Here is a 22,705-nt window from a genome sequence, read left to right on the forward strand (position 1 = left end):
TGCCAATGGCAATCTAGTAGGAAATGAGGCCGAGACAGTATAGGAGTAACATGGGACGCCATCTTGACTGAAACCACTCCATCTTAGAGGCCTGACTAAGGCAGCTTCCTCTCAATAAAATTCTGTAGTTAAAATTACCCAACCACATCCTTAAAGAATCTATGATGATTACATCATGTTCTGCAAAATAGTCTTGTCAATTAAATGGTAACTAGAATATTTGCACAAGCATCGTTTTACAGGCCCTTTGGGTGGCACAATGGCCGTGGAAGACATCTGTGACTCCCCTGGGATCACCTCCACCAGAGGATGATTTAGGGACAACTGACCTCCTCCCCATTCCCAAGCCCTGCACCCACCCCAAGGCTCCTAAGCCATCCACAAGAACCCCCCAGTGAGCTCCAAGAGAGGGAGAGAGAGGGACACACACACACACGCACACACACAGATTTGTTTTCTGCTTATTTATGTATTCACTAGAGGCCCGATGCACGAAATTCATGCAAGGGGCTTGGCCTTCGCAGCCACGGGGGCTTGCCTCAGCCCTCATAGCCCTGGCTTCGTCCAGAAGGTTGTCTGGAAGGTTGTATGGCTGTGCAGTCTAATTAGCATATTATGCTTTTATTATTATAGATTCACTAGAGGCCTGATGCATGAAATTCATGCAAGAGTAGGCCTTCCTTCCGCCGGCTGCAGGCACCGGCTTCCCTCTGGCACCTGGGACCCGGGCTTCCCTTGCAGCCCCAGCTTGGTCTGGAAGGTCATCCAGAAGGACGTCCGGTCTAATTAGCATATTATGCTTTTATTATTATAGATTAGTTGATTTTTGTATCAACCTCGACAGAGGGTTGAACTTGCAACCTTTCCATATCAGGAGAACGCTCTAATCAACTGAGCTACCCAGTTAGGGCCACAGGCTCTTTCCAATAAACTAATGAACTCCAGCTGCTTGGTCTTGTACTGAATTCAGTGCTCATTTCTACGGGACTGGGACTCAAGGCCTGGCATTCAAGGTCTGGGAACAAGGCTACAGGACTTGACCTAAATCTATGCTTGCAAAAGTAAGTGCATTCATTATCCATTAGATTTTGTGTTTATTCAGAGTTGCTTGGGAGAGCACTCCTGGTAATGAAGAGGGTGAGAGCATTAGTCCCTGACACAGAAAAAAGTAACTGAAAATATTTATTAGTGTTTCCTACTAGACTGAATTTCTTGGCAGTGGTTGTTAATCCTCACCCAAGGGTATTTTCCCTCTGATTTTTAGAATGGCAGTGAGGGGGAGAGACAGAAACATCCATCTCACGCCCATTGGTTGCCTCCCGCATGAGGACTGAGCCTGCAACCGAGGGGTGTGCCCGTGACCAGAATGGAACCAGATTCCTGCCCTGGTCCGGAATCGAACCCGGCACCCCTCTGCCGCTGGGCCTACGGTCTACCCACTGCGCCACACCGGCCAGGGCTGGGCGGCATTTCTTGAAAGCTGTGCCTAACTATGCGTGGCGCCACATGTGTTATTTAAATGACTTTTCTTTGCAGTCTTCACTAAAAAGGAGGGTTTTATCGGTAACTGGGGAGAGTGGTTACCAGAAGCCTCTTGTGGTCTTTTGATATTGTCAAACACAAACAAAAAATGTTGGAAAATGAGATGGGCAAGGCCTTTTATGATCGAACATTAAGCCTATTCCCAAGTGCCTGTTAACTCTTGGTTTATCTCACTTTTTTCAACATTTGAAATAAACCTGAAGCCACTAGTGTGGACTTGGAACTCACGCGGAGACTCCACATACTCTGCTTCTGGGAAGTTTCATTTCAAAGCCACCAGCAGCAATGGGACACCCGCCGTGAACCGCCCCTCATCACTTAGTGGCCGCAGGACCATTGGACGACGGCGACATTCTTGTTATCCAATCGCCGAGGAGTCCAGAGAGAGTGCTCTCTGGATTGGTCAGGGAAACATCACTCCAGGTGGGGCATGGCGCAGGGGGTGGGCCGAGAGCGTTTCTGGCCAATCATAAAATCAGGGGGCGGGCCTTTCCGGTGAAACATAGCCAATCTCAGACGGCGAATCTCCGCCAGTTAGACGCGCCGGCCGCGAGGGGGGCGTGGCCATTGGGCGAGGTCTCCCCGACGGCGGGGGAGTGGGCGGGGCTCGTGGGCCTGGGCGGGGCGGGGCGGGGCGGGGCGGGCGGAGCAAGCGGCGGAGCCGGATGCGGGCTGCGCCGCGGCCCTCGCGGCCCTGGGGATGGGCGGAGCCCCCGCCGCCTGTGCTGGTGGCCGCCGCCGCTCCGGGAGCCGAGCAGCCGCCTCTTCCCGCGCGTCGCGGCTTCCAGGGCGGGGGGATGCTGGGCAAAGGGGTGGTCGGCGGTGGCGGCGGCACCAGGGCGCCGAAACCCTCCTTCGTGTCGTACGTGCGCCCCGAGGTGAGCGGGCGCCGCGAGGGCGGGCGTCCGGCTGGGCGGCCGCGGCGAGGGGCGCCGGGAGCCCTTTCCCCCGCTGCGGGGAGGGCGGCGGGCGTGTGCGGAGGGGAACCGGGCGGGGTGACGCCCGCCAGGGCGCGCTGGGGCCTCCGGGGCCCGGGGTGGGGACCCCCGGGGCGGGCAGGCAGGTGCCCGAGCGCAGGGCCCCTCTCGCTGTCGATCCGGTGAAGGGCCGGAGCCCAGAGGTCCGGCGGCCCGGGGCGCCCCCGGGTACGTCGAGGGGGAGCTGGTTTCTGGGCCCCGAGGCAGGGGCAGGGGCGGGGAGGGTGGTCCCGGTCCCGCGGGGCCTGCCCGGGGCCCGCGTCCGGCGAGTCTGCCCTGCCCTTGGGTTTCCCCGCGTCCTCCGCGCTCCGTCTCAGCCGCCCTTTGGAAGCGCTGCTCAGCGCCGCCGGCGGACCCGGTGCCACTGGCGGACCCGGTGCGCCTCTCGCCTCCCATCGGCTCTGCGGGAGGAATCCTGCGGCCTGGTCCCCCAGCCTTCCTCTCCCCGGGGAACTCCCCCCCCCCGCCCCCCAACTTCACCCACACACCGGCACCCTTTCCACCCCCCTTGCCTTCCTCCTGGAGTGCTCCTGTCCATTCATTCATTCATTCATTCATTCATTCATTCATTCATTCATTCAGAAACAGTTCTTGAGCTCCTGCTTGGTGCCAGGCACTGTCCTAAGCGGCTGGGATAGACACCAGGGGACAAGCCACCGAGCCTCCCCGTTCTTCCGAGGCTCATCTGGGAGAGGAGCGAGCGGTGGGGGAGGCAGAAGGGAATTGCATGGTGTGTTAGCAGGCGGTGCGTGTCTGGGGGAGCGGCTCCTTTTTCCTCCTGCAGCGGTGGCGTTTGAGCCGAGGCCTGAAGGATGCTTGGGGCGAGGGGACAGAGCCTGGTGTGTGTGTGTGTGGTGGGGGCACCGAGGCAGCAGGCCCAGTGTCTGCGGGGCACGGTCCCAGACAGGGGCTGCGAGGTGACAGCTTGTAGGTGCCCAGGGCCTCTTGAGCAGTAGCTCGCGATCCAGATGTCCAGTTGGACAGCCCCCCTTTTGGATTCCAGAAGTCTCTCCTGCCCCCCGCAGAAGCACTGCCAGCTCTGTCTTCAGCGGCCTCCACCTCTGCAGGGAGGGCAGGTAGGCTGAGCCCGCCCGCCTGGGCCTGCAGCCTTGGCGTCTGTGTCTCCCACTGCAAAATGTGTGCTTTCCCCGGTGGAGCACGCTCGTGCACCGGTCCGATTGTTAGACCTCATTTTAAAAATAAAGTGAAAACCACTTCCTCTTCCTCTGTCAGTGCTCGATAAGGAGTCAGGGTCGCTTTGAGTTTCCAGCTGGCTTCCCTTGCGGTGTCACGGCAGCACTGTGGCCAGTGGGTCGCGGCGTCTTTTGTTTTTTATTGTGCCCTGGGTGAAGTACAACTGATCTTTAACCTTCGCTTTTGAGCGAGGTTAAACGCAAGTGGGAACCTTCTGAAACGTGGCCAGAGTTCAAGAAGGCCCAGGTGTTTGTCATCCGCCAAGTGCACATGTTGTAATTAGACTTGTTTTCCCTCTGCCCGCAGCGCCTGTTCTGTTTCTTTGGAGGATAGTTAGGGAAGGGGAGTGGTTCAGACCCAAAACGAGCTGAAGTGATCACGTTTTTGTTTTTGTTTTTTTCAGATCCTGATAGTTGGCAGTTTTTTCTTGCAAGAAAATAGTGCTGTGTAGACTCTATGCTTTTTTCTTGTAAGCAGTCTCCACGAATGTTCTATAACAGGATAAGGCTCTGATGTGAATCGTGGAGGGCTTTTAAGAGATACGTGAGTGAGGGGTGAGGAGACAGTTGGTTTTGAAGCGTGTGTAGCTTTTGCCAGATGCCGCGTTGGAAAGGCATGAGAGGCAGCAGCGTCCAGGCTCACTTGCGTGCCTCCCAGAGCACTGGGCCTGTTGGCATTCTCCCCCTCACTCAGTGCGGGGGGTGCCTCAGACACTCTTCCGAAGACTGTCCTCCTGCTGTTTCTGCTGCTTTCCCTTCTGTTGCCTTCATCTTTGCTGCCTGCGATGTCTGTCTCCCTAGCCCTTCTTTGTGTGCACGTTGCTTCTGCTAGCTGGGAGGTCTGTGTCTGAAGACGCCCGCCTGCTGGCAGGTCTCTGAGCTGCCGGGACAGCCTGCACGCCTCCTGATGCCGTGACACCTGTGCCCGGAGATGAGCTTGTTTCTTGGCTGATGGGACCTTGGGAGGCTCAGCGGTGGCGGCTTTTGAGAGGCCAAGCAATCTATTGGGAGTCAGCACTTCGTGTTAAAAGCAGAAGTGTGGAACTGGATCATGGATTGGGCGATGATGCTTTTAAACATCATGGCTTATTTTTTATTCTTATCAGAAAGGATTGGCCCGGCCGGCGCGGCTCATGGTTGAGTGTCGACCTATGAAGCAGGAGGTCACGGTTCGATTCCAGGTCAAGGCTGGATTCCATCCCCAGCGTGGGGCGTGCAGGAGGCAACCGATCAATGATTCTCTCTCATCATTGATGTTTCTACCTCTCTCTCCCCGTTCCCTTCCTCTCTGAAATAATAAAAACATATTTTAAGAAAAAAGAAAAGAAGGGCTTGGCTTTGGCTAGCCTAACATGAGGGGTAGAGATTAGCTCCAACTTTTAAAACTGGATCTCTGCCAGAGTAACTTGTGTTCTCCGGTTATTGACCCTCTTAAATCAAGGAATGTGAACGTTAAAATCCTGAACTGTAACTTAGGGCCTTTGGTCAGTTTTGAAAACTGCCCAGAGGGTTACAATCAAATAAACCTTGTGAGTGGGAAGCCGATGGCTCTGGAATCAAGGTGAACAGGAAGGAGAGCTCTGGGCCTATCTCAGTGGTACTTGATGGCTGGTCCCTAAAAATCTCAGCGCCCGCCCCAGCTTGGCCCCAGGTACAGTGTACAACAGATGCTGGCCTCTGTACGGGGAATCCCTGAGCTCTGCTTGAGGGAGGCATCTGTTGATAGTTTGGGTGCCAGGTCCATTTTTATTGTTACATAAAATGTTTGCATTATTTCAGGAGGTATAAGTGTTCATTGTAGAAAAATAAGAAAATTGTTCGGCTGATGTGGCTCAGTGGTTGAGCATCGACCTATGAACCAGGAGGTCACGGTTCGATTCCTGGTCAGGGCACAGGCTCAGGTTTGCAGGCTTGATCCCCAGTGTGGGGCGTGCAGGAGGCAGCTGACCCATGATTCTCTCTTATCATTGATGTTTCTACCTCTCTCTCCCTCTCCTTTCCTCTCTGAAATCAATAAAAATATATTTTAAAAAAATAATAAGAAAATAGAGATATGCAAACATTTTACAGAAAAATTATAAGCTTATTAACAACTTGGAGTGTATCCTATTGGATGCGTGTAGGTGTGTGCATATACCAGTATATATTTTTTACCAAAATGGGATTGATATTGTTGATTATATTACTTTGTAATCTGCCTTTTTCACCAGAAATCTATATTGTAAATGTCTTTCCATGTCATTTGTAACCTCATTTTAATTTGACCCCTTTTCCTCAACAGAGGCATACAGTGTCTTGGGGAGATGTTAGGTAGCACAGAGAACCAAGAAAGTCATATGATTGTTGAGTGTTTTTCTACTTAGTCCCCTTCTCTGGTGCTGAGTGACAGTTCTGATTCTTCCAAACTGTCAGCTTTCTGCTCAGTTACCTTGAAATTGTAAACACTGGTCTGGTAGTTTCTCGTGATTAGAAATGCTTGCCTGGCCAGTGTAGCTCAGTGGTTGATCATCGACCTATGAACCAGGAGGTCACAGTTCAATTCCTGGTCAGGGCACATTCCTGGGTTGTGGTCTTGATCCCCATTGTGGAGCGTGCAGGAGGCAGCTGGTCAATGATTCTCTCTCATCATTGATGTTTCTATTTCTCGCTCCCTCTCCCTTCCTCTCTGAAATTAATAAAAATATATTTTAAAAAATGTATATGTAATTTTAAAACAAAGAAATCTTAGTGCCTGTAACCAGAAGCTTGTAAGTCACGGACCATTAAGAGGTCCTAAGAGAAAGTTCTGATTTAATAATAGTCTGTTCCGTTGTGAGAAGGAAGTTGAATGGAAACTTCGGGGAACTTGTGTGTTTAGAGCTTGCTGCGCTTGTGCCCATATTTGTGCGATATTCCAAGTACAGTTAAAGTGTATTTTCCAGTCGATCTTAGGTGAGTGTTTGACTTGAATGCACTAATAACAGTTTTCAGTTTCTTCTTTGTGGAGAGTTAGATTTGGAAGAGAAGTTAAAGGTCATCTAGGGAGGCCTGTGCTCCTGGTCCCGGATGTGGAAGTGAGGCCTCCCTCCAGCTGCAGCACTATGGCAGGACAGCGATGGGACTGTCTCTAGAGCCAGTGGCAGTGGCCAGGCCCGGGCCGCAGGAGCGCAGGGAAGGCTTTAGGACGGCGTCGGGAGAAAGGCAGGGAGAGAGAGGAAGACTGAGGGTCAGAACAAAAATCCAGACTTAAGAGCTATCTTTTTTTTTTCCCATTTATCCCTTAGGGCAGCGGTTCTCAACCTGTGGGTCGCGACCCTTTGGGGGTCGAACGACCCTTTCACAGGGGTCGCCTCAATACATCCTGCATATCAGATATTTACATGACGATTCATAACAGTAGCAACATTACAGTGATGAAGTAGCAATGAAAATAATTTTATGGTTTGGGGTCACCACAACATGAGGAACTGTATTAAAGGGTCGCGGCATTCGGAAGGTTGAGAACCACTGCCTTAGGGACAAGAATCCATTCCATTGCTTAGTCCTCATTTAAGGTTCTTTCTTTTGGTGGGGAGAGGTAAGCCTATGGTCCTGTATTCTTCCCAGAGGGAGGACTGTGGGTATATGTCCAAATTAAAACACTTCATAATCCCTGACATTTCTGAGGTACTGCTGTGTCCCAGGAGCTGCACTTGCCTGGTGTCACCCTTTCAGCTTCTTACGTCGTGGATGCCAAGTCCTGTTACCTCCCTTTTTGGGCCGAGAGGTGGAAAGTCAGACCCAGAGAAGTGAAGTCGTCAGGGTCCCAGTGGCGAAGGGTGGCGGGGCTTTAACGAGGGCAGTCGGCCTGCAGGGCGTTCGTTATCCTGTGATATGAACGCAGGCGTGTTGTCCGTGAAGCACGCGCTCTGAGTGCCTTCTCCTTCGTGTTCTCAGCAGCGGTTTCTTTCTTGGCCTTTGTTAGGTTATCCGCCAGGTGACTGAGTGGACACAGGCTCCGTGGAGACACAACTAGTTTGTTCATCAGATATTTACTCAGCACCTTCCAGTACCAGGCACTAGTCTAAATATTGGGGATACAAACAGATGAAATATTTGAGATTATTTTGTGGTAAAATACTCTGTATTGGACCACTAATTTTGATGACTTTGATGGATTGATGACAAGAAGAGATTGTTTTATCCTAAGATAGCCCTACTTCCCCAGCCCTAGCAATAAAATTACCGTTAAAAGCAAAATCTAGATCCATTACTTTTTTTTTTTTAAAGATTATAACGCTTTCTGTATTCCAAACTAGTGTTTTCATGGCAGAATTTTTCCTTTTATAGCGGGCATTGCTAGTGATTGAACAGGCCATGAAGGACATGGAAAGTTCTTCCCAAAACGATCGCTTTCTTAGCTGTGGCTGGAGCCTGACGTGTCCCGAGCTTCTGCTTCCCCCCCATGTGCTTCCTGCGGAGTCTGCCTGGGTCCTGTCCAGCGCCGCCCGGCCCGCTGCTGCAGATGGAGCGCCAGCAGCACTTCCTGATCGCCCAGCTGCCATCCGACAGCCGCCACCCAGGCCAGACCCGCCTCTGGACGGCTTCCGCCTTCACTGCTGTCAGAATCTTGGGCTCTGGGGAACCCGGACTTAGAAACCTAAAGTTCTAGATTTTTCTCTAAATATCAACAGGACGTTTAATGGTCTTGAGCTACTTCCACATTAAACCATCCTGTGTGGTAGCATACTTTAGAGAAACCTAGATTTTGGGGGGCCACAATTTTTTTTATCACTATAAAGATGTACACCCTGTTTTTATGATAAAGACAGTGTAATAAAGTTGCAGACTTTAGAAGTTAGAAAACAAAGTCGCCCTGAGTGATGCTCCCCTAACGAAAGCGCGTGCTTGTCTTCGAGTCTGCCCAGGCTTCGTCCGTGTGAGCCTGTCTGACATGGTCGCAGCCACGTGTACGAATCATAACCTGCGTGTGGTGCCGGGGTGCCGATGGCCCTGCTGCTCTGTGTCGGGAGAGCTTTTACTGGGGGTTGTTTTCCCAGCAGGAGAACGCCCTCCGTTTCTCTTCCCGTCCCGCTCCTGACTTCTGATGTGCTATATTTAAGACCATAAGGACAGCGGGTTTGCAGTTTAATGAATCATTTAAAATAACTTCGGAAGATAGGTTGGGAGGTAGGATGGAACTGGAATAATTCTCAGGTGACCTCTCATCTTCCGCTGCTTTGGGGGAGGACGACAGGAGGTGGGGGTGGACTGGGAGGGGGGAGGGAGTGAAGCGGCAGGAAGGGCTGCAGGGTCTGCCTACCTGGCGGGTCGCAGCTCCAGGGAGCCAGCAGCCAGTCGCTCTCCCGTGCTCGCTGCGTGTCTCAGCCGTATCCCTACAAGAAACATGGGAATAGTGACACTCCCGCTTTTACCTGAAGTGTGGATGAGTATTGTGAACAGTAAATGTGGGTATGCAGGGAGAGCCCTTAGCGGGGTCCACGCAGGGGTCGGCCTTCAGGAGCTGTGGGTCAGAGCCACGTGCATGGCTTCTGAAAGCGCTTGACCATTGCTTAGGACACAGCTTCCCCAGCTCAGGGATTCATGAAAGCGGAGTTTTAGTTGTGGTGGTGGTTGCCATGGCATCATGCCAGGAAAGTTCACTGTGTGGTAACTGACAGTATTTTTCACTATCTCTAAAGTTCCTTTTCCTCTTTTCTTTGTTCCTTCATACATTTGAGAATGGTTTGATTACATTTAAAATTCCAGCCGAACGGGAACACTTAGTAGTTGACTTTTTTCATTGTTAATATTTGGCCTTTGACATTTTGCTAGTTTCAGCCTGTGTGCTTATTTCTCTCTCTTTCTCCTCGTTTCTAGTAAGTCTGTCTGTCATAGGGCAAATTCTGTCCATTTACCACTCTGTTCAGAGGTTTACATAAGATCTGAGTAAGCAAAATCAATGACCTGTGGGAGTAATAGCGATTTCACAGGCAGTGGCAAGACCATGCTGTTTTGATTTCATATGTAAATGCTTTTCCTAAAATAATATCATCACTTTCCCCTCCTGTGCCCCGTCCTTCCTTGTAGCTCGTAGACCTGGCTGGTGGGCAGCCTTTCAGAGGCGGCATCCGAGGCCTCGCTTCTTTGCTTTTGGGGAAGGGAGAGGTTTCAGCCACGAGAAAAGCCAGACTTGCCTGTGGAAGCCCTCGCCACAGTGGTGAGGTATTTTGAGTCCGCCTTTCCCCTGTGACAGATTGCCAGCCCTGTTTCAGACAATGGCCTGTGCTGCTGAGGATTTTGCTTTTGTTTTTGCTAGGAGAGTTTTAAAATTCCTGAGAGAACCTTGGAGGAAATGAGCCCAGTGTTTTTGATGAAAAGCCCACTGTTCCTACCTTTTCTCTGGACATAAAATTGAATTCCTGTTTTGCTTCAATCCGGTGAGATCCATTCCCCATTGTGACTGGCTTTCTGACTTCCTTTCCTCACCTGTAACCGCGATGGCCGTCTGCCCTGCAGGAGAAGAAATACCATGTCTGCCCAGCCCAGGACCTGACAGACGGTGGACATTCACCACAGGCTAGATGCTGTGGCTCTTCGTAATGACTTGAGTGGGAAGGAGTCTTGCTTGCATGCCTACCGTTTGCTAAGCACTGTGTTAGAATGAGGGCGGCAGAAAACCAGCCTGTGCACTCAGGGTGTCACATTCTGTTGAGGAGCCGGCAAGTCAACAGATGGCTCTATCGCGGAGGTGGGTGCTGCCTGCTGATGCGGGAGCAGGTACCACGGAGCCCGGAGGAGGCCTGCCGCAGCCGCAGCCGCAGCCTGTGTAGGACTTGGAAAGGGCGGCCTTGGAGTGGGCTCGGTGGGGCGGGGGATGCTGGAGCTGGCAGGCCAGAGGGACAACTCAGAAGGCTCAGAGGGGTGGGGACCAGGTGGCTGGAGCACCTGTCCTCATCCCTCATGGAAGGCATGTGCGTGGGTGCGAGTGAGGAGTCTGAAGAGTGGCTCGCGGCAGGACTGTTTCTTCCTCTCTCTGGAGGCTGCTTTCCGTTAGGTCAGCCTGGCCCCTCCGGCACCTCTGCCCCTGGTTCCGCTCGCACCGAGCCCTAGGACAAGCTCCTGCTGCCAGGCTTTCAGCCCCTCACAGTCTTCAGCTGAGCTAGTATTTATGGAGGGGTCCTGGAGGGGGTGTGGTCCTGGAGGGGGAAGGGCTCTGGAGGGGGAGGGGTCCTGGAGGGGGAGGGGTCCTGGAGGGGGAAGGGTCCTGGAGGGGGAAGGGCCCTGGAGGGGGAGGGGTCCTGGAGAGGGAGGGGTCCTGGAGGGGGAAGGGCCCTGGAGGGGGAGGGGCCCTGGAGGGGGAGGGGTCCTGGAGGGGGAAGGGCCCTGGAGGGGGAGGGGTCCTGGAGGGGGAAGGGTCCTGGAGGGGGAGGGGTCCTGGAGGGGGAAGGGCCCTGGAGGGGGAAGGGCCCTGGAGGGGGAGGGGTCCTGGAGGGGGAAGGCCGGGGGACAGAAGGCAAGGCCATGTGTTTCTGCAGCTGCTGTTGCTCACATCAGTTAGCACGGAAGACTGACAGCCCCGGCGCTGCCGCCTGCCGCCTTTCTCTGAGCACGTGCACACATCCCAGTGCTGCCACTTTAAACTGCTGTGGGTAAGAGCTGGCTGTGGAGCTAGCGCTCTGCTGCTGGCTCACTGTGGGTTTGGGCTGGGAATTTAACTCTCTGAGCCTCAGTTTCCTGATCTGTGAAATGGGAATTAAAATCATAGTATCTATTCTAGCCCATAAGATTGTTGTTAGTCTTCAGTAAGGCAATCCTTGGAAAGTTAGCACAGTACCTGGCATGCAGTAAACACTTACTGAACGTGAATTGTAGTGGCTGTTACTCTTCTCCCTGAAGCTGCGGCTGTGTGTGTGTGTGTGTGTCTGCATGTCTGTGTTCACATGTTCTTTGGGCCACCCGTGCAGGTCCCGATAGTGGCAAGACTTGACCTCAAGTCTAAATTCCCTTCCAGCACTTTCTCCCTGGCGCTCGCAGAGGCTGTGTCTGGAGCTGGGGTGCTGTCCGTCTTGCAGGACTCTGCCAGGTCACACAGGCACCCAGCCCATCTCCCTGGAGGCCCTGCCTTCCTGGAGTTTTCCTTCTCCGTGAGCTGTTTCATGGGTCCCTTCTCTGCCCTCCTGAACAGTATTGTCTCTGGTCTTAAGGGCTTCCAGGAGGACCTGTCAGCGGCCCCGTTTTCCCAGTCGCTGGACTCCAAACCAGGCGTGGTCCCCAGGGTGCCTTTTGGGAGGGTGGTCTGTCTGCATTTCCATCACCACCCTCTGCTGGCATCTCCTCTCGTGCCTGGGACCACACACCAACGTCCCTTCTGCAGCGCCCGAGTCAGCCCATGCACCGCGGCCAGGCCTGGACGCAGCCTTCACGCGTCATTTCCATGTGGAGTTCGTTCTCCCCTCCCCGTGCCCTTTCCCGGGTCTGATCCTCACTGACTCGCCGGCTCCTTCCGACTGCGCTCCTGGTTTGTTGAAAGAGCGTTCGTTTGGCTTTGGGAGGCCGGGCTGGGCCGTTGCTTTTCTGTGTGCCTCTCGTTTCCTGATTATAGAGTTGGATGAGGGGGGTGTGTTTAAACCTGCTTCGTGCAGGGAACTTGTACTTTTTATTTTTTTAAACAACATGGTTCTGTGGGGGACTTTCTAAAAACACACTGTTGCCATCCTGCTTTAGCGATTCGCGGCTGCCTCAGGGCGGGGACGGGCGCCTGCAGTAGGACTCAGCCTTCCTCCCAGGCACTGTGGTCTCCCGTCCTTGCTGAGACGGCGGTTTCACATGAAATCATAGAGGAAACCCAAGAATAGAGAGAAAGGAAAGAAGAGAAAGGGTGCAAGTCTAGTGTGAAAAGCACCTGGCCACACGCCTTGGAAGCCCTTGCCACAGCCTCTCTGCTTCTCGCCTTAGCTCACTGGCACTCCCTGTGTTTTGGCCTGTGCCAGGCCTTCAGGCTGCCTGTAGCTCTGGGTTCTTGGGGATGCAGTTGAGATGCGCTAGCCCTCGCTGTCTGACTGCTCTCTGCCTGTGGTCTTGTTTCGCCGCAGCACTGTAAGCTGTCAGGGCAGGGCTGTGGTGCCATTCAGGGTGGCTTTGTGGATGGAGCTCGGGGTGGCAGAGAGAATGGGTCCCGGGCCCTCCCAGGAGGGGGCTCAGCGGGTAGCTGACGAGAGCCTCACTCGGAGCTTTTAACATGTCTCCTCCACAGTGACTCGGGGGCCGGGGTTCAGCGCTGTCTTAGGCCGTCAGTGTGACTGCTGACTTGCTCTCTGTCTTTCAGCCCCAAGAGTCGGCTTTGGCATGAGATGCTTCGCCCGAGAATAGTCCCTTTAGCTGTCACCGTGGCTTGTAGCTTGTTAAACCAGGGCCTTGGCATGGATGCCAGAACCCAGCTGTTCTCTGTGGTGTCCTCTGCTTCTGTTTGCTTCCAGGCAGCTTCCTAGTCCATCGGGTGAGCAGCCCTCTTAGTTGGAATCGAGCCAGCTAACTGTTCGGTGAGGTCACGTCTATGGTTCCGAGGCTTCCACTGGTATTTGGGTCTTAACATTTCTTCTTGAGCTTGAGTGTCTTACTAGGGAGAGTTTGATAAAGCGTTTGGATTGTTTAAAGGCCAAGGAATGTCTGGTAAGAGCAATCCTTGCTAAGAAGCTTGAATGAGTAATACTTTCACTGCCCTTCAGTGAATGCTGAGCTGTCAGAACAGAGTGAGGGCTCTAGTTTGGGTCTTAGCAGTTCCTTCCTTCCTTAAAAAAAAAAACGAACTGAGATAAGGGAAAAAGCAGTCTAAATGTGAAAAATGGACGTGAGTATTGCTCAGCTGCTGGGGTGGCGCCCCATCGCAGGGTGCTGTCTGCTCCGCTCTCCTGAAGCCTGGTTACAGCTGAAAGGACACTCCCGTGGTGTAGTTTATAACAGGAACAAATGTTATGATTGGTAGTTGCCAAGGGCTAGGGGCAGGGGGTGCAGATAAGGAGAATGAGGGGATGAATGCTAATGGGTACAGGGTTTCTTTTGCTGTTGGGGAGGGGGGGAGAGAGAGGTATCAGGTTGTCTCCTGTACACACACTGACTAGAATCAAACCTGCAACCAGCCACTGCCTAGGGCTGGGTACAGGGTTTTTGTTGTTGTTGTTTGAGAGAGAGAGAGAGAGACAGAGAGAAACATCAATCGGGTTGTCTCCTGTACGCACACTGACTAGAATTGAACCTGCAACCTTTTGGTGTACGGGACGGTGCTCCAGCCGACGGAACCACCGCCCAGGGCTAGGTACAGGGTTTCTGTTAGACATGATGAAATGTTCTAAAATTGATTGTGGCCATGGTTTTACAACTCTGGGAATATACTAAACACCATTGAATTGTACACTTTAGGTGAATTGTATCTTCTGTGAATTATGTCTTAATAAACTTGTACAAAAACAGAGTTGGAATCAAGAGCACTGAACTTGGTCCCCACGTGTGTAGCTGTGTGAGTCCAGGCACATTGCTTACCCGCATGGAGCTTCCTTGGCCTTATCTGCAAAGTGGGGGTGGAAACGCCTTACAGGATTGTTGTCAAGGTAAAGACAGGACCTCCACCACTAACCGGTTTGGCTCAGTGGATAGAGCCTTGGCCTGCGGACTCAAGGATCCCAGGTTTGATTCTGTTCAAGGGCATGTACCTTGGTTGCGGGCACATACCCAGTAGGGAGTGTGCAGGAGGCAGCTGATTGATGTTTCGCTCTCATCGATGTTTCTAACTCTATCCCTCTCCCTTCCTCTCTGTAAAAAATCAATAAAATATGTTAAAAAAGAGACATATTTGCGTGTTTAAGGTAAACATATATTTCTGTGGGTAATAAACGCTTAGTCCCAAATGCTCGTGAGTGTCCCGGTGAAATGAACACGTGTGGTGGCTGAGAACGGGTTCGCATGCTGGGCAAATAGCAGGGTCCTTAAAGCTCAGTCCGTGGGCTGGTACCTTGAGCCCAGACAGGTTTCAGTTTCCTCTCCCTGCCTGCCTGCTTCCCTGGCTTCAGATGCTGTTTGCTTCCTTTATCGTCAGAGTGACTGTTGCTGTATTTGCCAAAGCCAGTGTCCAGTGGGTCGAGTGGAGTTGAGCTGGCCGTGCTCTCAGGGGCGTGAACCTGCTAGTCATGCCGCTGGGAGGGAGCGAAGCCGCCGGGCCAGGAGCAGGGAGCCAGCGGCCCAGGAGTCAGTTCTAGGAAACAGGTCCTGTTCTGATTTCTAGTTTCCTGGACCTGGACGGTGATAGAGTCACCGAGTCTCTAGTCTCTGTCCTCAGTGGTAAGGCTTCAGATTTGGAGAAAGCCCCTACCCTATTGGTGAGACTAGAGCGGCGGTTGCCAACCTGTGGTCCGTGGGAACTGGTGGTCCCTGAGGTCCGAAAGGTTCGCTGGACTAGAGTGTATTTCAGGAGCCAACTAAGGGAGGGTCTGCAGAAGCTCCGTAATACCTGGCGCTCATCGTATGCTTAGGTCATACAGTTGTGTCTCTCTTAAGAACTGTTCAGGGTTAAAGAATAGTACCAGGATCTAGAATTATTTGTCTCTCTGTATGCTTTCATTTCTACGTTCTCTCAGTAGACTTTTATTGGCAATTTACGCTCTGTCAGGACAGGCTGCTTCCCATTGCTGCATGGGATTAGGTGTTCTGGAGAGGACTGGAGCTGTGTGGACTGTGGGTTGGAAAGTGAGTAGGATGGGGGACCGTGGATTGGTGGGCCCAGTGGGTGCACTGGGGGCTAGATGAGCGCAGGGCAACTGTAATCAGGAAGCAGCCAAGCAAGTTGGAGCTAACTAACGGTCGCCTGAGCAAGAGAGCAGGAGGGGTGGGCGGATGTGGATGAGCTCTGAGCTGTTAGAGCAGAGCGGGCAGAATGTGAAGGGCAGACTGCAGTTAGGATGGCTCTTGAGTGCTGGTGTGGCCAACGGGGTGGGTGGCGGGGCCATGTGCTGAGCCAGAGTCCAGAGGAGGACCAGCTGGCTTGGTGAGGGGCAGGGGGAAGTGACCGCTGGTTGTGAAGTGTGAACTGGGAGGCGCTGAGGGACATTCCAGTGCAGGTGGCCTGGAGGCTGTGTGATGTCCAGGTCGGAGCTCTGAAGAGAGGTCTGGAGGGAAGAGCCATTTGGGGTCATCAGCGCATATTGCTGGCCATGTGAGCGGGAGAGCTCATCCAGGGAGCACAGGCCTGGAGGAGGGAAGGAGACCCGCCAGAAAGAGACTTGAGAAGAGCAGCTGGAGAGAGCGCTGGTCGTTGGCCTGTCGCTCATTTCTGCTGATTTTCAGGTCTCGGGGTAAAGGACACTCCTGGGGGCAGCCTCCCTGCCCCTCTGACTGCAGCTCCCGCTTCTGCTGTTCCCAGCCGAGCCTGGCCTTCGCGAGCAGCCACGTCGCCGTGTCCCTGTCAGCGCGTCGCCGTGTCGCTCCCGGGCACCCGGGAGGGCGCCGCCCTGTGTGTTGTCCCCCCGGGTTTGCAGTGCTGGGTGAGAGCGGGGGCAGGTGCCGTGGCCGTTCAGTAGATGGAAGTGGGTGAAAGCCAAGGAGGAGGCAGCACCTGGGGGAGGATGTGGCCGGCAGGGACAGGCCGGTTGGGTTGTAGTCAAGAGTATGGCCGGCCAGGTAAACTGAGGCTTGAGTCCCACCTCACTTAACCAGGGCCAGCTTCATCTCCTCGTCTCTGAAATGAGGACAGTGATGGCTGTTCGAGTTTTGAGGACTAAATGAGACCGTGAGTCGAGAAATCATCTTTGTAGGCTCTAGTAGTATTGCCTGATCTCCCAGTGTTCCAGTTATCTTTGTATGTCTGCACTTCTTGAGGGCAGAAGTCAGTTCTCACTCGTCTTTTTATCCTCAGCATTGGCTATTTAGGGGAGTCGGGAGCTGTTTGCTGGAACGAATTGGTCTATAGTATCATAAAAGCTTTGAGTAGCCAAACATACAACTTGAGTGCTGACCCACTGGTTTCGCTCCCTGCGCTTTGGGCAGCTCTTTCTAGAATCCTATTTCTGAGGAGTGAGCCGAGGGGCAGCTTTGTGAGTCTGGGCCAGCTGTGGGAGGTGGTCCCACGAGGGGGTCTCCTGGGCCATAAGCACGCGTGACAGTCTCACCTCCTGTCAGGCGTAGCCTTCGGCTCAGCGCTGGGTGAGACGCCTGGATCATGGGGGCAGGGCAGCTGTGGGGCCCTGGGACTTGTTGATACTAGCAGTGGGAGCAGGAGCAGGTGGCGCTCCTTTTGATCTGTGAGGTAAAACGTGGAAACTGGAGGACTTGTGAATCATGCCCTTATCCTCTTTACATTTTTTTACTTAACGAATTGAGAGAGAGAGAAATGGAGCCAGAGAGACAGAGAAAGAGGGACACATTGCTTTGTTGTCCCACTTATTCATGCATTCGTTGGCTGAGTCTGTGTGTGCCCTGACCAGGGATTGAACCCACAGCCCTGGTTGTATCCGGGCGATGCTCCAACCAACTGAACTACCCGGCCAGGGCTTAGCCTCTTTTTTTTTTTTTTTTCAAAAGGATTTAAAAAATATATATATCTTATTGATTTTTTACAGAGAGGAAGGGAGGGGAATAGAGAGTTAGAAACATCGATGAGAGAGACACATCGATCAGCTGCCTCCTGCACACTCCCTACTGGGGATGTGCCCCCAACCAAGGTACATGCCTTTGACCAAAATCCAACCTGGGACCCTTCAGTTCACAGGCCGACGCTCTAGCCACTGAGCCAAACCTGTTAGGACTTTAAATTGATTTTTTAGAGCGAGAGGATGGGAAAGAGAGAGAGAGAGAAATATCGCTGTGAGAGTGAATCATTGATTGGCTGCCTCCTGCAAGGCCCCCAGTGGGGATTGAGCCCACAACCTGGGCATGTGCCCTGACTGGAATCAAACCGGCAGCCTTTTGGTGCACAGGAGGTTGCCCAACCAACCAAGCCACACTGGCCAGGGCTTACCCTCTATTTAAAATGAAACAAACAAAAGGAGTACCCAACCCCTCGCTCAAAATGGGTTCTCTGAAACAGCCATGATTTTCTACTTCAACCCCTCCCTGTCTCAGCTGCACCAAGTTTCTTCTAATTCAGTCGGAATTAACAACTTCAGAAAACTACCAGAGCCTTCTGTCAGAAACAAAACAAAACGAAACAAATTCCAATTGTATTTGTTGACAAACTGGTTGCGTCTTGTAGAGTCAGGATTTGACTGATTGCATCCCCGTGGTGTCATTTAACATGTTTCTCTGCCCCAGTGTTTCTTATGAATTGGTAGGTTAACATAGGTATAGATCAGTGGTTCTCATAATCACCTGGGAATCTTTTTAAAATCCTGATTTCTGGGCCTCATCCTCCGTAATTCTGTTTCTTTGTGATGGGGTGGGGCCACAACATTAGTAACATAGAAACAGAATTTCTGGAGGATGAGGCCCAGAAATCAGGATTTTAAAAAGATTCCCAGGTGATTCTAATGTGCAGCCAAGGTTGAGAACCACTGATATAGATGCTCAAGCAGACGGAGATGAGCTATTTTGGCAAGACTGCCTCATGGGTGGTGTGGTAGGTTGCCCACCATGCCTCTCTTTTGTTAGGTTAACTGCCGTGGATGAGTGTGGCTTTGGTCCATTAATTCATTAAGGATTGCTGATTATCTCTGAATGTCCAATAAACACTGAGCCCAACAGGGAGGCATTTGGAGAGGTTTTCATTGAGAAACGGTGACACAGAGGCTGGCCTCAGCTCCTTACCTCAGTGGCACTGTCTTGGGTCTTGGTCATTGGAAGGGGCCGTTGGCGTTCCCAGCTGTCCTGGCCCTGCTGTGCCTGGAGCAGCTGCGTTAACATTGGCTTGATTTATTTTTTACTATTTTATTGTTTTACAATCGGAGTACTGACTTGACACATTCATATTTTCCTGTTCTTACCTTTAAGCTCTTTACAGAAGTCCATTTTCTCTCCAGAACAGCAGTTGCGTGCTTTTCACCCTTGCTTCTCCCGGAGGGAGAGGGAGTCACTCTGTGGGCTGCCTGGCTTTGCTGTGGGACATCTGATCCTTGGAGAGGGAGTGCCTCTCCGTCCCTCCGCTCCGGCAATGATAGTTGTCAGTCCTAAGTAATTATTTTAATGCCTTGAACTAATTTGTTGGAATTTTCTGTCATCCTTTAGTTAAAAAATACTTTTAAAAAATAATTAGCTTGTCAAATAAACAAAAAACTCCTGCGGGCATATATTTTCATGAATATTCTGAAAGCATGGCTTTATGTTACTCATTTTGAGCCCTAAACAAATAAAAATATTACCCTTTGCTCTTCTCTTTTAGGAAATTCACACAAACGAGAAGGAAGTAACAGAGAAGGAAGTAACTCTGCACTTGCTGCCAGGTAACAGTCACGTTAGCTTCATGTACTACGCAAAGTCACGTCCTTCCTACTGTCACTATCTACACCTTTGTTTCCATCCAGACAAAAATGTGACAGTTGTGAGCTGGACAAAATAGCAAGGTCTTTAGTTCAGTAGTTACACACCTGGGTTGTGAGTATTACAGCAGCGGTAAAGAATTTTCTTCTTTTCCTCCCCCCAAGCAGAGGAAAATACACCTGGGAAATGCTCACCTTTCACAATCAAAGGAGACCTTTCCAGGTTGCCTCGCTGGCCCCAGCCACTGTTCTGGTCCTCCGTCAGGACAGTCCTGGTCCCCGCACAGCCCTCCTCCCCACGCTCTCCTCCTGCCGCCCTCACTAGCGCAGCTGGCATCTCCGCTTGGCCATCGGAGCCCCGTGCCAGGTGTGCTGGGGTTTGCCAGCGCCATCCCAGGGCCACCAGAGCTACCGGGACTTTGCTCTGTGGTCATCACCGAGGAGCGTGGGTTGGTTGGGTATTTTTTGTTGTTAATCTTCACCCAAGGATATTTTTTCCATTGATTTTCAGAGAGAGTCGAAGGGAGGGGGAGAGACCCAGAGAAAAATTGGTGTGAGAGAGACACATTGATTGGTTACCTCCTGCATGTGCCCCGGCCAGGGCCGGGGATCAAGCCCAAAACTGAGGTCTGTGAATTGAACCTGGGTCTCTTCAGTGCACGGGCCAATGCTCCAACCACTGAGCCAGATTGCCAGGGCTGGTTGGGTACTTTTGAGGAAAGGAGAGTGACTCTATAACTTGAGTTAAGCTTTCATCAGTTCTGAATTCAGAACCAGAACCTACTTGATGGCGTGTCCTCTTCATACCTGGGGCTGTCCAATAAGCTATGCATTCACTTCTTCCTCTTTCTTTTTTCTAACCCCAAATAGCTTTTTAAAATGAGTGTTTAAAGGTGCATTTTCCTAAAACAATAGGGGCTTGTTCTGGTACTTTTTATTATATTCCGTTTTATTGGGAGTATGTGAGTACGTATAGGTTTCTGGCTGGCCCACCTTATTTGGTAAATATGTTGGAATTTTATAACTTTTTTAAAAATGCTTTTAAGTTTCAAAGGCTTTTTCCCATGATAATGGCCTAAACCTTAATCCATATACCCTATTGTCTTTCCTTTTCTTGGACTGGAGATTCTGAAAATACTTTATGTTAAGCATAGTGTTGCATGCATTCTCCCATCCCCTCTTACCTGATGGTTCTTCTGGGTGTGCAGCTGTGAGCTCACAGCTGACTCCTCTGAGCCCCGCCTCCGAGACCCGACTAAGATCCTGTCCCGCTCCCATGATCTTCCCCCCTCTGCACACACAGGCTGATGGCGGCGCCGTGTGCCCGTCTGCACAGCCTCACCAGTGCTGGCGGCCACTCACGGAGTTTCCAGTCTCCAGTGCATGACCGCAGGCTGTCGCTCCCTGTCTTGGGCGAGGTCCACACTAGGAGCTGAAAGCACAGGAAGCCTTGTTCACAGGTCTTCCACCTTGGACAGGTCTTCCACCGCCGGGACTATTTAAAACCCTAATGAGCCCTGACTTCATTGTTTTCTTCAAGCTCTGTGGTCTTGCTGGAGGCTGAGCCGTCTCCCAGTATTTCGTAGTAACTAACCCCTGGAAGGGAAAAACACACCACAGTGTCTCTTGATAGTCTCAGTGTCTTGTAACTTTTCTGTTTACATATTGATGCTAGACTAAATGAATTTCTAAATGAATTTCCAGCCAAACAGTACATTTCAAGGCGTTGAAGGAAACAGCCAGAGGGAGCTTCTGGGGCAAAGATTCTGGGGGCTACTGATTGGGGAGAAGAGTTTCCTTCTCCTTTTGGTTGCAAAGTATTTACACTTCTTTCCCCCATAACCTTCTCTTTTCCTGCCCTCAGCCAGACACCCCGCCCTGACAGGCTTCTCTGTGGGAGCAGAGACTGTCACCCCTAAACCCTCACCTTTCTGACTGTTAAGAGAACTGCTCTGGCTCCAGGAAGTGCAGCTTTCCATGGGGCTGGGTTGCTGCAGATAGAGCAGGAAGGTGACACACTGGGAGGAAATAATCTCAGCGAAGAAAGAGAGGAAACCATTCTTTCCCACAAACCTCTGCCCTCCCTTTTCCTCCCGTCCTGACTGCGGAGCCAGGATGAGTGTGGTCATGTTGCAGCCTCTGCCACAGCGGAAGCTGCCGGGAGCCCTGCGGCCCGGGAGACGCCCACTGCCTTGTCGCAGCCCCGGAGAGAGAAGCAGCCACTGGCCGGAGAGTGGCCGGAGAGTGGCCGGAGAGTGGCCGGAGGTCCTGCTGCCATCGCTCCTGGGAACCTCTGCTCGGGGCCAAGCAATAAAACACGAGACCTCAGCCTGAGGGTAGCTGAAGTCATTGCCCCCTGGGGAAACGTCTGTATTCATAGTGAGAAGATAGAGAGGCGCCCTGTGTGAAGGGGGATCTGAGCCGTCTATCTCACTCCTCAGGGGCCCCCACGCGGCCTCATCTGCTCCGATTTTGGCAGCTTGTGCCTGTTGGAGGGTGAGCGTGCGAGGGCTGCGTGTGCTGAGGGCTGGCCTCTGCAAGAAGAGGACAGGGCAGCGTGCTGCTGGCGAGCTGGCGGTTCCCCAAGGACTAGCGAGGACTTGTTTTGGTGTCACCAGGTGAGCAGCTGCTCTGTGAAGCCAGCACCGTGCTGAAGTACGTCCAGGAAGACTCCTGCCAGCGTGGCATCTATGGCAAACTCGTCTGCACGGACTTCAAGATTGCGTTCTTGGGCGACGACGAGTCTGCACTGGAAAGCGACGTATGTCCGAGCCGCCTTTGGCTGCATGGGGGGGGCCGTGCAGTTGTGGCCCAGTGTCTGTCCCTGGCTCCCCAGCTCCTCCACCCCCAGCACACACAAACGCAGGCACAGGGCCCTGCTCCACTCTCTCTCTCTCTCTCTCTCTCTCCCTCAGTCCTTCAGGTGTCCTCCCTGGGGGAGGGCCACCCTGGAGCTTCCCGCTTGGGCCTCCTGTCACGCGGGCTTGCGTTTGACTTCAGAGGTTGACACTTTCTCTCATTTTCTTCTGTATTTCATCGCAGCGTATAACTCATTGGAATCCCATCTCCCCGAATATACGGTCCCCCACCCCCACCCCCACCCGCCGTGTTCTCTATACTAAGCTCTTCCTTAAACTCGGGAGCTAAGTTCGTTTATGAAACGTGCCCAAGGCAGCCCTTGGATTGGGGTTTACGCTGCCCCCCGTGGTGGTGCCACTGGATGAGCAGCGCAGTGCGAGGACTGGCCACGCCACTCGGAGGCGCCATGCCGCCCGGCCACCCTCGCTTCTTAAGCAGCAGCTCCGTGGCCGTTGCAGAGTGCCGTCTGCTGGCTGCCGTCCGCTAGCGGCGTGGCTCCCAGTCCTGGGAAAGAGCATTTACCGAAACGCGAGCCTGCCATGTTTTCGTCCTGGGCAGCTCTCACTCACCTACTTGCATTGGTGTGGACCGATCGTAACCTGCGTGCCACTTCCAGCACCTCTCACGGTGACCCTTGTCATGCCCAGGAGCGGCCCAGGAATGGCATGTTTGGCCTGGGTCTGACGAACCGGGGATCACAGCTCTTCACACGTTTTGT

At 52.6% G+C, this 22,705-nt stretch overlaps 1 protein-coding gene across 1 annotated transcript in view; it reads left to right on the plus strand.

Annotated features, from left to right (window-relative positions):
* Positions 1–2,204: 2,204 nt before the first annotated feature.
* Positions 2,205–22,705, plus strand: part of MTMR12 (myotubularin related protein 12) — a 51,143-nt gene continuing 30,642 nt past the window's right edge. Inside the window, exons 1-3 of the mRNA XM_059694999.1 lie at positions 2,205–2,420; positions 19,032–19,092; positions 21,747–21,889. Coding sequence (XP_059550982.1) covers positions 2,208–2,420; positions 19,032–19,092; positions 21,747–21,889 — 417 coding nt within the window. The 5' untranslated portion in view covers positions 2,205–2,207. The remainder of the gene's footprint in view (positions 2,421–19,031; positions 19,093–21,746; positions 21,890–22,705) is intronic.

The sequence above is a fragment of the Myotis daubentonii genome, chromosome 4 (assembly GCF_963259705.1).
Source record: "Myotis daubentonii chromosome 4, mMyoDau2.1, whole genome shotgun sequence".
In the NCBI taxonomy this organism is placed as follows: domain Eukaryota; kingdom Metazoa; phylum Chordata; class Mammalia; order Chiroptera; family Vespertilionidae; genus Myotis; species Myotis daubentonii.